Here is a 13,744-nt window from a genome sequence, read left to right on the forward strand (position 1 = left end):
GCTGTATGTGTATTTTGTATATTTTTTTATTTTATATAGGCCTATATAAATATTTATTTTATATATATATATATATATATATATATATATATATTTATGTGTATTATTGTAGTTCTTATTTTATCTGTTTGATGTGTTTGTTCTGTTGTTGAAGTTTAACAATAATATATTAATAATAATAAAAAATAATAATAATAAAGAGTCATCAGTTGAATATGGATGAAAGAATAATTTTTTTAATAATAAATAATAAGTCTGTGCTTTGTGTGTTAATATTATTATCTTTTTTCATTTTACGTTTATTATTAATTTGCAAAACGTACAGAAAAACATTTACATAAGAGGAAGGTATATTTATTATTAATACAAATAATATATTGAAATAACATAAAAGTCTTGGTTGTTTGAAGCAAAATGGCAAACGAGTAATTTCCATATTTATAAAGTTGTACTTATCACATTTAAATTAAAAAAATACTTTTTCTCTTTCTAAAAAATTAGTTGTTACAAAGCCGAAGACAGTGTTTTTTTTTATTAATTGTGATTCTTTTCAGGTCAGATAAGCATATTTTACCCACAAATTAATATTTTAATTTATGTTTTGACATTTTACTTTTAATATTCCCATATATTTCAAATATAATTCTTAGTTTTTTGTTACTGTAAAATATTCTTATACAGTTTCAGTTTATGAATGTGCTAAACATACAGAAATTTGCATATCTATTTATTTATACAAATTGAAATAAATAGAAGTCTAAATTTATTAGCAAATGTATTAAAAAGTTAATTTCCACATTTATAAACTTGAACGAAATAACTTTTTCTTAAAGAACGGATCATTTGTTGTTTCAAAGCACCTTTTAGAGCTCAAAGTGAAAGAGAGCGCGTGTCCTACGGAAGCTGTGAGGATTCAAACTGGAAGCGGATGATGCGTTTTTCGACGTGAGGAATCCTGGACGAAGACGAGGTTGAGTAGACTCGTTTTCAATTTTGCGTCTTTCCTGTACATAAAGCCTGGGCTCGACTGTATCCCGTACATCGGGAAGCGCTGTCAGAGCGCGCTGACTCGAAGAGATGGTTTATATAAGGTGTAACGCTAGAGATCTGACTGTTTTCTTTCTTTAATACGCTGTGTTTTCATGAAACTGCTGAGCTAGCGAGCACTGATCCAATATGGCGTTTATGTTTTAAAATGATGTTAATTTGTTCCATTTTGTATAACACCCTTCACTCCATACAGCAAAAACTCGCAAAGTATAAAAAAAACTACAAGATTCTGCCTAAAATTAAAATGTTAGTACGATGCAGAGTTGATGAGTGGTTTCGAAATAATCAGTGCAGATCACCTTTTATTGCAGCTATTCATATAATCAAAAACATTGCACTTAAATTTGAAATCTTAAGAGATGTCCACTTTTATACATAAATATAGCTTAATGTTTGAGCTAAATGTAGCTAGCAGCATTATGGATGTCTAAATCATTCAGTTTGACACCAGTCAAAATTATTTTTCTCATTAATTAACTAAGTTCACAAAAAAATATTGCATCATATTAAATGAACTAAATCCATGCAGATTTGTAGGTTGTATCTGGTTTGGGTTTGATTTGGAGTGCTGTGTATGTCTGTTAGGTTGAGAATAAATGGAGGAGGAAGAGAGAGATGTGGAGGATGTTCTTCAGTCTGAAGAGAAAGAGGATACACAGCCTGAACACTTAAGAGATGCACAGGTAAGGATGTAGACTAGTAGAAGCACTTTTTCCCACGTATATTATTTTCTGACATTTTACTTTTACCATTTCCATTTTTTTTCAGTTATGGTTCTTATTAAAATATACATTTATCACATTGTTTTTACATTAAATGAGAATCTCATACATTTTTTACGCTACACTACCAGTCAAAAGCTTTTGAACAGTAAGATTTTTAATGTTTTTTTTAAAGGTGTCTCTACTGCTGCGTTTAATTGATCCAAAGTACAATTTAGAAATATTTTTACTATTTAAATAACTGTTTTCTATTTGAATATATTTTAAAATGTAATTTATTCCTGTGATTTCAAAACGGATTTTATAGCATCATTACTCCAGTCACACGATCCTTCAGATATGATTGTAATATTAGAATTTAAAAAAAAAAAAAAAAAAAAAATATATATATATATATATATATATATATAGCGTTTGAATGGTATAGTGTATAATATTATAAAAGCTTTTTATTTCAGATAATTTTTTTATTCATTAAAGAATCCTGAAAAAACATACTTAACTGTTTTAAATATTGAAAATAATAATAATAAATGTTTCTTGAACAGCAAGTCAGCATATTATAGAATGATTTCTAAAGGATCTGGAGTAATGATGCTAAAAATTTAGCTTTGATCACAGGAATAAATTACATTTTAAAATATATTCCAATAGAAAGCAGTTGTTTTAAATAGTAAAACTATTTACAATATTACTGCTTTTGCTGTATTTTTAACAAATAAATGCAGGCTTGATGAGCAGGAGAGACTTTTTTTTAAAAACATTAAAAAACTTTTGACTGGTAGTGTATACAAAGTATTTTTCTTATATATTTTTTTAAAAAACTGGGTCATTTTTGACAGTGTTCCCAAGATATTAAATATCAGTAAATAAATATTAATTGTAAAGAATAATTGTACATTTGTGTTCAGACTATTTATTATTGTTATATTGTGATGTTTTCGCAACCTGACCAGAACTCAAAAGCTGAAGAAAATGCACAAGTACAAAAGCTTCCACCAGTCATTCCAGCCTCAGACACTGCAGAAACTGTAGCAGCCAATCAGAAGCCTTCCACAGTCCCGGAGCAGATGAACAACTTAGTTATACTTGACCAAAATGGACGTCCTATTCAGTATGAGCGAGTGGTAAGGACATGCACCATGACCTATCACCATAACCTATATATATTACTCACACTAGATGACATGCATATGACCTATGATCTTAAATCAGTCACTGGATGTGTCAAAACATAAAAAAATGGGTTTGAAACTATATAACAATTTTCCCCCCACACCAAACATTTTTTCCTGTTCTCCAGGTGATTTTGACAGGTGAGAATGGACAATTGTATGGTGTGCCATCTGTGTCTGTGGGGGCCACTCAGATGATACTACCTCATGGTCAGCTGTTGAATATAGCAAAATCATCAGGTCAGTAACTAGATTGTATTTAAATATACTTAATACATAGGTATATACAATATATAGGTTTCTTTCCTGTTCTGCCATTCCATTCTGTTTTGTTAAACAGGTGTCTTTGTGGAAAAAAGACAGCAGCCAATTATCACATCCATAAAAGACAGTGATGGCACTCATAGTTTAGCTGCAGTGGCAGCTCAGAATGTCACTGGCATTAAAATTCACAAGAAAAGGTCAGTACACCTTGTTTGCACATGATTTGTCACATTTTAAACCATGTTCTGGCCCAGTTTAACCCTTGGTTATACAAAAATGAAACTGCTTCAGACAGTGGAGTTTAAGATTGTAACAAATGATTAGAAGCCAGAGGATCCAAGTGCAGCAATTTATTAATAAATCAGGGTCAGACAGACAATGGTCAGAAAACGGCATCAGGCACTGAGAACAATCCAGAGAATAGTCAAGAGCAGGCGAAGTTTCGGGGCAGGCGGCTGGCAGAGCAATAACAAAGTCCAGAGCTAAAGGTCCAAAGGGCAGGCGGCAGAGAATCAAAACAAGAACACAGTCCAAGGTCACAAACAGATAATCCAGTACAACAATGAACTGCTCAGAAAAGCAGCCAGGGCTATACAAAGGTGCGTTCCATTCGACCGTAAGTGGACTGCGAAGTGGACTTGACAGGGTATTCCGCCATCTTAAGTGAGATTCCAAACCGAAGGGAGCGAACATGTTCAGTTCGAAGGGCACTGCGAACGGCATAGGGAATAAGGGAACATCGGTACATCACTTCACAGGAAGTGGACGGGGAAAATTACCCAACTGTCATTGCGCACCGCGTCACCAGTTAGAACAAACGATGGAGCAGAGCCGTTTAAGTTTTTTAAAGGCTCTGCAATGGAGCGGTTACAATAAATGTTGTTATTATTATACAAATTAGAGTGTTTATGAATGGTTATGGCGATTCATGTTACATTTGCATATTGTATTGTATGAATGAAAGTAAAACCGGCAAGGTGAGGCTCTATAATGTTTTATTTTGTTTTATTTAACATTACCACAAGATACTTAAATATAGGCTGCGTGTTGGAAAGAAAGTGCGCGAGATAAGACCACTACAATCTATTAACGGTCTAAACATATACATTTTGACTATATTTATTATATACATAAGTTTATATGTATTTTATATGTATTTAAATTTGAAAGTAAAATAAATTACAATATTTATTTATGTTATATCATAAAATGCGTGACCCTGCCTTTGATTTGCTTTGATGACGTTCCAGGGCATTCCAAATGAGCGATTATTGTCAGCGAAGTCCACTTCAACGGATATACCGTGCTAAGGGAGTAGGGAGCAGTGAACACTGCGTAGGGACCCTGTCGATCGGAACGCAACTCAAGACTTCGCGAAGAGGCTGTGTGTGTGAGTGGCTTATATGCAGTCAGTGTAATGAGGAACAGATGTGTGCAGCAATCAGTGCAGTGGGTCACGAGGAGCAGGTGTGTGCAGTGATTAGTGCAGTGGCTTGTGGGGGATGAAGTCCATGATGTGTAGTGCAAGAGTTCATGATAACAGGATGACGGTGGCTCAATTTGTGACAAAGATTATCTGCAATTATTGATTGTGTCTTTAAAAGGTCTTTTCATGCGTTTTAGTCCTCCTGATGTATTTGAGCCTCCGGTGAAGCCACTTCCACCTGGGGCACCAAACTGGGCTCTGAGATTACGCCGGTGTGAGGTTCGTCCAGTAGAAAATCTTTTCGACAAAACTGTAACGTATTCATTCTAATTCAAACAATTAAAAGTAAAGTTTATTACAGCTGAAGTCAAAAGTTTATATACATCTTGCAGAATCTTGCAAAATGTTAATTATTTTACCAAAATAAGAGGGATCATACAAAATTTACCAAAATAAAATGGATCATAAAAATGACCCCGTTCAAAAGTTTACATACGCTTGATTCGTAATACTTTGTTGTTATCTGAATGATCCACAGCTGTGTTTTTTTTTTTGTTTAGTTATAGTTGTTCATGAGTCCCTTGTTTGTCCTGAACAGTTAAACTGCCTGCTGTTCTTCGTCATTCAGGTGCCATAGTTTTTTGCATTTTTGTGTATTTAAACTCTTTCCAACAATGACTGTATGATTTTGAGACCCATTGTTTCACACTGAGGACAACTGAGTACGTGTAAGTATCCTCTGTAACTTCTGAAGGTCAGTACTAGTCGGTAAAGATATTTAAGCAAAAAAAAAGAAAAATGTACACATCCTCATTCTGGTCAAAATTTTACACCCCTGGCTCCTAATGCATCGTTTTTCTTTCTGAAGCATCAGTGAGCGTTTGAACCTTCTGTAATAGTTGCATATGAGTCCCTCAGTTGTCCTCAGTGTGAAAAGATGGATCTCAGTCATTGTTGGAAAGGGTTCAAATTAGGGGTGGGCATAGATTAATTTTTTGAATCTAGATTAAATCTTGGAATTAATCTAGATTAAAATGGCTAATTTGAATTCTGCTGAAGGCATTCAGAATATGTGTGCTACCCAAATAATGACTAAAAGTAAGTCTTCGAGAACGGGCCAGGTGGCGCATTAGACCAGGCGCTCATCTCCTGTTTCCAAAATGCATCACAAACTGCTTGACAATTGCATTTACAACACAATTACCTATACAAACTTGTGTAACCAAGTACTTCTGCGCAAAAGGCTGCACGACGTGCGCGTTGCCGTTAAATACACAGACGCGCACGGGCATGGATTTCTGCGTGCATAGTCTTCCATTAAACTGCGTTGCTTTTAGAAGCATCAATTCAGTTGTTGCATATAGTTTAATGTCTTTATTTCTTTATTTAGCTCCCAACCCAATTTTGAGAATAGATTAACGGCGATATTTTTTTTATCGCCCGATAAGAGTCTCACGTTAACGCAGCACGTTAACGCCGATAACGGCCCACCACTAGTTCAAATACACAAAAATGCTGAAAAACCAAAGAATCTGTGGGACCTAATGTTTTTTTCTGAAGAACAGCAGGCAGTTTAACAGCTCAGGACAAACAAGGGACTCATGAACAACTATCACTAAGCAAAAAAACACAGCTGTGGATCATTCAGGTAACAACACCAGTGTTTCCCCTACCATTATCTTAGGGGGGCGCCCCGCCCCCCCAACGGCACCCCCCGCCCCCCTTGAATGTCAAGTTCATTTTATTTTTGATATAGCGTCAGATCACAATAGAAGTCATTAAGGTTATCTTTCCTATAGAACAGGGCTATACATTGTTCTTTTATTAAACAAACTAAATTGCCTTGTGTTATTTATCTTATTTACACGAAGGCATGTCATTTCTGTCTTTACATGATCGCGTGTTTACAATGTCTCATCTGCGAAAACACAGACGGGATCGCGGACTCCATTCATAAAAACCGAATCTACTATAGCGCGAAATGCCACGTAAATTCGTCGATTTTTGGATTAATAAATCAAAAGTTGGTCTGTTACTTCATTCAAATCGCGATATGGACTAGTGTCTGTGAAAACTGAAATGCAAAAAGACCGTTTCAATATGAATCCTGCATGCTCCGTTTGCCTCTGTATGTATGAATGGTGGAGACGCGCTTTTACTACACGCATATACTGAAGCACACGTGACGCTCCCGCTAATTTTGGGCATTTGCATCTCGCATGAACAGATAAACTCAATATCCAAAGCTGCTGTGAGTGTCACTTTTACCGTTTCATTTGAGAAAACTAGCATCATAACATGCTGTACACACACAGAAACTTCAAGGCAACCTGTCAAAATAAAAGTAACATGTAACAGAACATTAGTCTTGTATTACTTTTGTACAGTATAATGTAGTTGTTTATATATTCCTATTTAAATAATTGACATGAAACAATATATATGATAAAAATAAATATAACAAGATTAACCACTTAATTGTAGAAAAAATACTACAATTATTATTTAAATGTTAAATTATTATTATTTATTGATTTTAACAGTAAACCTCTGTTTGTTTGCCAAAAATTAAAAGGGTTTATTTTTCATTTGATTAAAAATAAATAAATGTTTATACTTTTAATTTTATTATGAGAAAAAATAATACACACAAGAATTAAAAAAAAAAAAAAAAGCAAAAGTTGGTAGAGCTCTATTGTTCAAAATGTTAAAATAGAGAGTTTTGGACTTATTTTTCCACTGAATAAGTCTATAATAATGTTTTCGTTATTTCACAAAGTAGGGTAAAGTACCGGAAAAAAAAAGTAACGTTGGCTACCAGCACCCAACCCCCTAAGCCCCCCCCCCCCCCAACACTGGAAACCTAGGGGAAACACTGAACACAGTAATATAAATCTGTAATAAATGAACAGGGTCATTTTTATAAATTCAATTGTTATTTTCTCTTGTGTGGACTATATGTAAACGTCTTTTATGTGAAATATCTTGCCTCTTATTTTGGTAAAATAATTAACATTTTGCAGGTGTATGTAAACTTTTGACCTAAACTGTATGCATGGAACTACATAAATTGTATTATAACATTTGGTTTGTGTGGAGCCAAAAACAGCTCTCTGTCAAACAGAACAATTTAGCAACACAGTCTAATGATGTCAAGCTAATACGGTTTGTTAAATCTTTTTTTGTGGACATTTTACAAAGAGCAGAAGATCGGCGACTCGTATCGTGGTTACTGTAACACAGAGGCAGAGCTGGAGGCCGTTCTGCTTCTACACAAGCAGCAGACTCTCACCGTGTTTGGCACCCGTCAGTCACCCTCACCGGCTAAACCTGCCACCAGACTCATGTGGAAATCACAGTATGTGCCATACGATGGCATTCCCTTTGTTAATGCAGGTAATCTGGCCCTTTTTGCTTGTGGGATCTATGTTATGACTTTATGTCAGGCACCCTTCTTTGTCTGAAGATGCTTAGTCATGTAGTTTAATTGTTATTTTAATTCCAGAAGTTTTTTTTTTTAGCTTTTAGTGAATGTTTGTTAGCTTTAAGATCAACTGTATGCTGTTGGTATTGGTTGACAAATGTAGCAGGTTAAAATTTAGAAGCAAGAATGCATTAAATAGAACAAAAGTGACAGTAAAGACATTTAAAAAGATTTATATTTCCAATTAAACTTTTTTATTCACCAAAGAATCCAAAAACTATAGCACAAACTATAGCACAATTGCTTTAATAATTGATAATTATAAGAAATATTACTTGAGCAGCAAATCAGCATATTAAAATTTAAAGTTGTCCAAATGAAGTTCTTAGTAATGCTAATCAAAAATTTAGGTATTTTAGGTAGGTTCATGGAACATATCCTAATGATTTTTGGCATGATTTATGACTGGTTTTGTGGTCCAGGGTCACATATTCTTACAAAGTCAGTCTATCTTGATTTTTAACATGGTTTTAAGGAAGCAGAGCCATTGTGATGGAATGTCAGTTTGGTCCACGGAGGAAGGGCGTCCCACCTAAAAAAGGACCTGAGCAAGAAACAAATCAAAACGTCCTCTACAAAGCCACCTGCCCTGCCAGGTACACAACCTACATTTGAGCCAAGCACAACACATCTTTTTCTGTACACATTATGAAACAAACACATTTTTGACCATTTTCAGAATATATATCAAAAAAGTACGAAAATTCCTGGAGTACAAGGTTCCAACAGATCCCAAAGTGGACAAGAAGGTAGTACGGCAAGAGCAGGAGAAAGCCTTCTTCAACCTCAAGAAGTCTTTATGGGACGTTGGAGGCGTTGTAAGGTATAAACATCTTGGCAGCACATTTAAAAAAGTCCATGACGTGATATACTTCACACGTTTACATTTGTGACAGGTTTTACATCCAGCTCCCCACAGAGAAAGCTCACCTGTACCACGAAGTGGACGTGGCAAACCTGCCTCCACTTCCAGAGCAGATCTGCTTTCCAGAGGAACAACAAAATGAAGAGGAAGAGACAGAGGAGCTAGGCAGTGAAGCCATGCAGGATGTCCTAATGGAAGATGGGACACCTTTACCCTCTCGACTACACCCGCTCGTATCAGAGAAGATCTGTGAGTTGGTGGCACAAGGTCATAATGAGGTTTACACTGTCCGCAAGCAGCTCAGGTATGACTCGGGTGGTTTCAAATCTGCTTGTTTTCATTTGCTGAAAAACTATTCACCGTTGCTTTGTGAACACCCCGACAGGAGGTTTGTGGAACGTGAGATGTTCAGATCAGAGGAAGTGCCTGAGAGACACAATCTGTGTTACTTTCCCACTGTCAATGACATCAAGAACCACATCCATGAGGCTCAGAAAGCTCTTCAGCTGACAGCGGGACCACTGGCTACCTCAGACACAGAAGTGTGGACAGAAAATATATTTCAATACAAAAAATACAAATATGACTGATAAGCACAAATATGCAAGCTGTCTTCTTTAGTAAGCCTTGTTTTTGTGTTTTTGTTTTTTTGCAGTGGAAAGCAGAGGCCAGTAACTTGCTTCCAGAGACTTTGACCTTAACCCTGACTCCTGCTACTGTTGATGGTAAAATACTGTTTGAAATTTGATCTGTATTGTTATGTATTAAAGGAATAGTTCACCCAAAAATGAAAATTCTGTCATTAATTACTCACTCTCATGTTGTTTCAAACCCGTAAGAACTTTGTTCATCTTCGGAACACAAATTAAGATATTTTTGATAAAATCCAAGAGCTTTTTGGCTCTGCATAGATAGCAACAAGACCCAGAAAGGTAGTAAGGACATTGTTAAAATAGTCCATGAGATATCAGTGGTTATTTTGCTGTCTGTGCAGGGTCAGAAAGTTCTCAGATTTCATCAAAAATATCTTAATTTGTGTTCCCAAGGCAAAGTTCTTCTGGGTTTGGAACGACAAGAGGGTGTGAAATTAATGACAGAAATTAGCACTTTTGGGTGAACTGTCCCTTTAATGCTGGAATACACTACACAACTTTTGAACAGATTTTTGCCCTAATTTGCAGTCTGGAGGAGTTGACACTAGTTGCTGAAATTCAGAGCCAATCTGCAGATTTTAAGCAGTTGGAGTTGACAGATTTCACAAAAAATTACTGTATGAAAGTCCTGTTTCAAAAAGAAAGCACCAAACTGTAGTCAAAGTATAACCATTGTTTACCCTGCCACAGTATCTAATGTGTTGCTGTTATATTGACAGTATCCTCTCAGAAGGAAGGACTCCTGGAAGGAAGTGACACTCTTTCTCCAGAGGCTGTGCAACTCTTCAGCTCTCTCACCTCACTGCAGCCCAAGATCTTTGCACATCTCCAGGTGACCATGCCCTGACCATGTTTTTTCCCACATCAATCTACACTCCATTCACCATAATGGCAAAGCAAAAAAAAAGTTTTTTAACATTAAAAATTAACAATAAAAAAACGTAAATGATTCCATTGCATAAGTCATAAGAGACCGTTTAAATTTAGCTCAGGAGCATTCATATTGCTTATAGATTACTAGTTACTAAAAGCTAAAAATGCATATCAGAGCAAAAACCAAGCCCTGAAGTAAAAGCTCAGAGACAGGACTGCATCAAGCCACACATCTGGGGAAGAGTTCAAAAAAAAATTCTGCTGCCCTTAATGGAAGAATTTTGAAACAACCACAACTCTTGCTAAAGATGGCCTCTTGGCCAAACTGAGCAACTGATGAAGAAGGGCCTTGGCTAGAGTAGTGACCAAGAACTTAATGGTCACTCAAGTTGAGCTCCATGATTAAATATGCAGATGGAAGAAACTTACAGAAGGTCTGCGAGACCCTATCCAAGCTAACAGAGCTTGAGAATTAAAGAGGTGAGGCAAAGAATGGCAGATAATTGCCAAATGTTGATATGCAAATCTTGTTGCATAATGGCCAAAAAGACTTGAAGCTGTAAGGGTGCTTTACAGTACTGAGTTATGGGTATGAATACTTATGCAATGTACTTACTTTAATTTTACTTTTTACTTTTATTTTTAATCACGTCATGAAGTTGTGACAAATCTATTTTGCTTTGTAATTATGGTGCATGAAGTGTCGATTAATGGGAAAAAAAGTAATGCAAAACAGTTTAATATAAGGCAGCAACATAACAAACTGTGAAAAAGGGGTATGAATACTTTCGCAGGCACTGTAGATAGACACTGAATATTTTAAGAGTTAAGAACTCTTCTCTCTTGTCTGACAGGCAATCCAGCTACAGCCTGCTTTGTGTCCAGTGGAAGACACTTCTCAACCTACTATTGCCCCACCAGACGCCCAAGAGCTGTCCAGCCCTGCGCCCCCACAACCTGTCCTGCTGAGTCCGTCCCACTTCCTCCAGTTGAGTCCCAGTGGTGGTGAAAGCATAGGTGTGTGTGACGCCCCGGCCCTGCTGCGCATGAGTCAGCTGGTGAGCGTGGCTTCAGCCTCTGAAGGTGGCATTGCACAAATCCTGCTGGAGGACGGACAGGCCATTCCTGTTCAGATTGTGGACCCTGCAAGCATAAGTGAGTTAATGGGGGAGAGTAGAAATAATCTCTTCTTATTTTTTATTGGTTCCCATGTTTATCCAATGTTAATCATGAAAACAACAGTTAAACGTATTGTTGTTGTTTTCTTATCGTTTAGCTCCGACTCCCTCAGCAGACGAAACTCCTGTCAACTAGGACGTGGGATCTATGGATGTGTCAGCAGAATCAGACAGAGGCTGGAAATACAACAATGGGAAAAGAAAACAAACCTTCATGTCTATAGCAAAACAGCAATTCACTCTGAGCTCTTTGATCACTGGAGGATTCATTCATTGTATCATATACAGTATTATGTGAACATGGACTTGTATGCAATATTGATATGTAGTATTATTATTTTTTCAGTTTCTAATTATTGTTAATTTAATTTATCATGGTGACAACTAGACTTCAAACTGAATGAATGAGATCAAAATTAAATATTTAAGTTGGCTTGAGAAAGCCAACTTACTGATATTCTATTTAAACTTACAGTTATTATTATTCTTCTGAGACTAAAATTATCAACTCTAACTCCTCCTAGAGCTTTAACTCTACAAACTCCAAACTCAGCTCATATCTTCAGACTGATCTCGCCGGGTTTGCTATGTCTTTTCTAACTGATCGGAATTCCGGTTTTCCTAAAAATGCCGATTAAAACGGGGAAAAATCCCATAGACTTACATTGATGGAATATTCAAATGAGCCAAGACTTTTCAAACTCCAACTGTCAAAACTCCCAGAATCCTTTGAGCCTCAATCAAACTTCCCTTCTATGAACTATGCTGCGTCCCAATTCGCCTACTTATAGACGGTTTCATCGGGCGCACGCGCCTGGACCTAAGTTAACTTCCGGTCTGTGTTTGTTTATCTGTCTGGTTCGTGTCGCGGGCTACAAACGCAGCTAATGATGAGTAATGAAGTTGGTCTCAGGTTATTGTGCTGTGGTATGTGTTTCCCAAACATTTATTTATTTGTGGCGACCTGCCACGAAATAAAAACCGACTGATTTTCCAATTGGAAATTGGAATTAATAGACTAATGAATTAATCTGTTAATAGACTTCGTTGAATAAACGTAATACACGTTTAAAAATCAAACCCAGGTGTGGGTGTTTTTATATCACTGTATTTCTTAAGAAAGGCTGTCTTTAGAAAATGTCATTTTCATTTCATCCTGCATAAGGCAGTGTTTTTAAATTAAGAGCTGCTTTGTCTATAGCCATTACCGGGGAAACCTCGTTTCTCGTGCTTAAAGCACCTCCTACTGGGAAGTAATGAGTTTGCATTTTTAATAAATCAGTCTAATTTACGCAGCCAACATATTTCGCTTGTTATTAAAAAAAATAATCTACTCTAGAAGGACTTAGCTGTTGTTATTGATTCTATTTGGATGTCTACCGGAAGTTAAGTTTGGGCCACAAAAGCGCGCATGCGCAGTAACGTTTGTTTATGTTGTTGCCGTTGAAACCGTCTATACTATGCACTAAAAGTATGTACTCTTTTTGTGAAGAAAAAGTACATACTTTTGAGTATGTAGCAGAATAGTAGGCAAGCTTTGGGACATACTACTTCGTCATAACTGTCTTTAACGGACGCTCTGTTGCTTAGTTACCTGAATCCTGTCACTGTTTAAACTGCCCTGTCAATCATCACAGTTAATATTTATATACATTTTGTTTAATTTATTTTCCTACTGTATTAGTGAGAAAAAAAGAGGCACTTTCTTTCACGAGTCTTTCATGCCGAGAACTCTGCTCTTGTGTTTGCAAAATTATGCATTTAAACGTTAATGACCAACCCTATCATTATAAAAGTTCATAATGTTGCTGCACATGAAATATAACACGGATAACATTAAATAAATGTATTTTTTATCAGGTTACACATTGATTATTTATCACTCAAACCCCTTTCTCTACCTGTCCGTTGGTCGCGCATATCCTCCATGATTGTAGTTTTTTAACACTTTTTATGCGTGTTTGTAGTTCTAATCGAATCCTCGTTCACCGCGCAATGTGTTGTGGGCAATATTAGCCGTTATAGTGTGCATTGATCCGCACTTCGAATTCCGA

At 36.2% G+C, this 13,744-nt stretch overlaps 1 protein-coding gene across 3 annotated transcripts; it reads left to right on the forward strand.

Annotated features, from left to right (window-relative positions):
- The first annotated feature begins 949 nt into the window (after positions 1-949).
- carf (calcium responsive transcription factor) lies at positions 950-12,471 on the forward strand. 3 transcript variants are annotated; one of them, XM_073846055.1, is made up of 15 exons: positions 950-970; positions 1,636-1,733; positions 2,729-2,899; positions 3,076-3,187; positions 3,288-3,408; positions 4,835-4,916; positions 7,844-8,033; positions 8,597-8,717; positions 8,801-8,944; positions 9,018-9,290; positions 9,372-9,528; positions 9,642-9,711; positions 10,359-10,471; positions 11,367-11,667; positions 11,789-12,471. In XM_073846055.1, exons 2-15 carry the CDS (start codon positions 1,647-1,649, stop codon positions 11,824-11,826), a joined length of 1,980 nt encoding a protein of 659 aa, XP_073702156.1. In that variant the 5' UTR covers positions 950-970; positions 1,636-1,646; the 3' UTR covers positions 11,827-12,471. The 3 variants fall into 3 exon arrangements, with proteins under 3 accessions (XP_073702156.1, XP_073702154.1, XP_073702155.1); XM_073846053.1 differs by having other exon boundaries at positions 9,018-9,528; XM_073846054.1 differs by having other exon boundaries at positions 955-1,091; positions 9,018-9,528.
- Positions 12,472-13,744: the final 1,273 nt, after the last annotated feature.

This window comes from Garra rufa, chromosome 8, assembly GCF_049309525.1.
Source record: "Garra rufa chromosome 8, GarRuf1.0, whole genome shotgun sequence".
NCBI lineage: Eukaryota > Metazoa > Chordata > Actinopteri > Cypriniformes > Cyprinidae > Garra > Garra rufa.

Coding starts and splice junctions, on each gene's coding strand:
- carf (XM_073846053.1), top strand. CDS start 1,647: ATGGAGGAGGAAGAGAGAGATGTGGAGGATGTTCTTCAGTCTGAAGAG. Junction 4,917..7,843: donor TGAGATTACGCCGGTGTGAG/GTTCGTCCAGTA, acceptor TACAAAGAGCAG/AAGATCGGCGACTCGTATCG. Junction 8,945..9,017: donor GACGTTGGAGGCGTTGTAAG/GTATAAACATCT, acceptor CATTTGTGACAG/GTTTTACATCCAGCTCCCCA.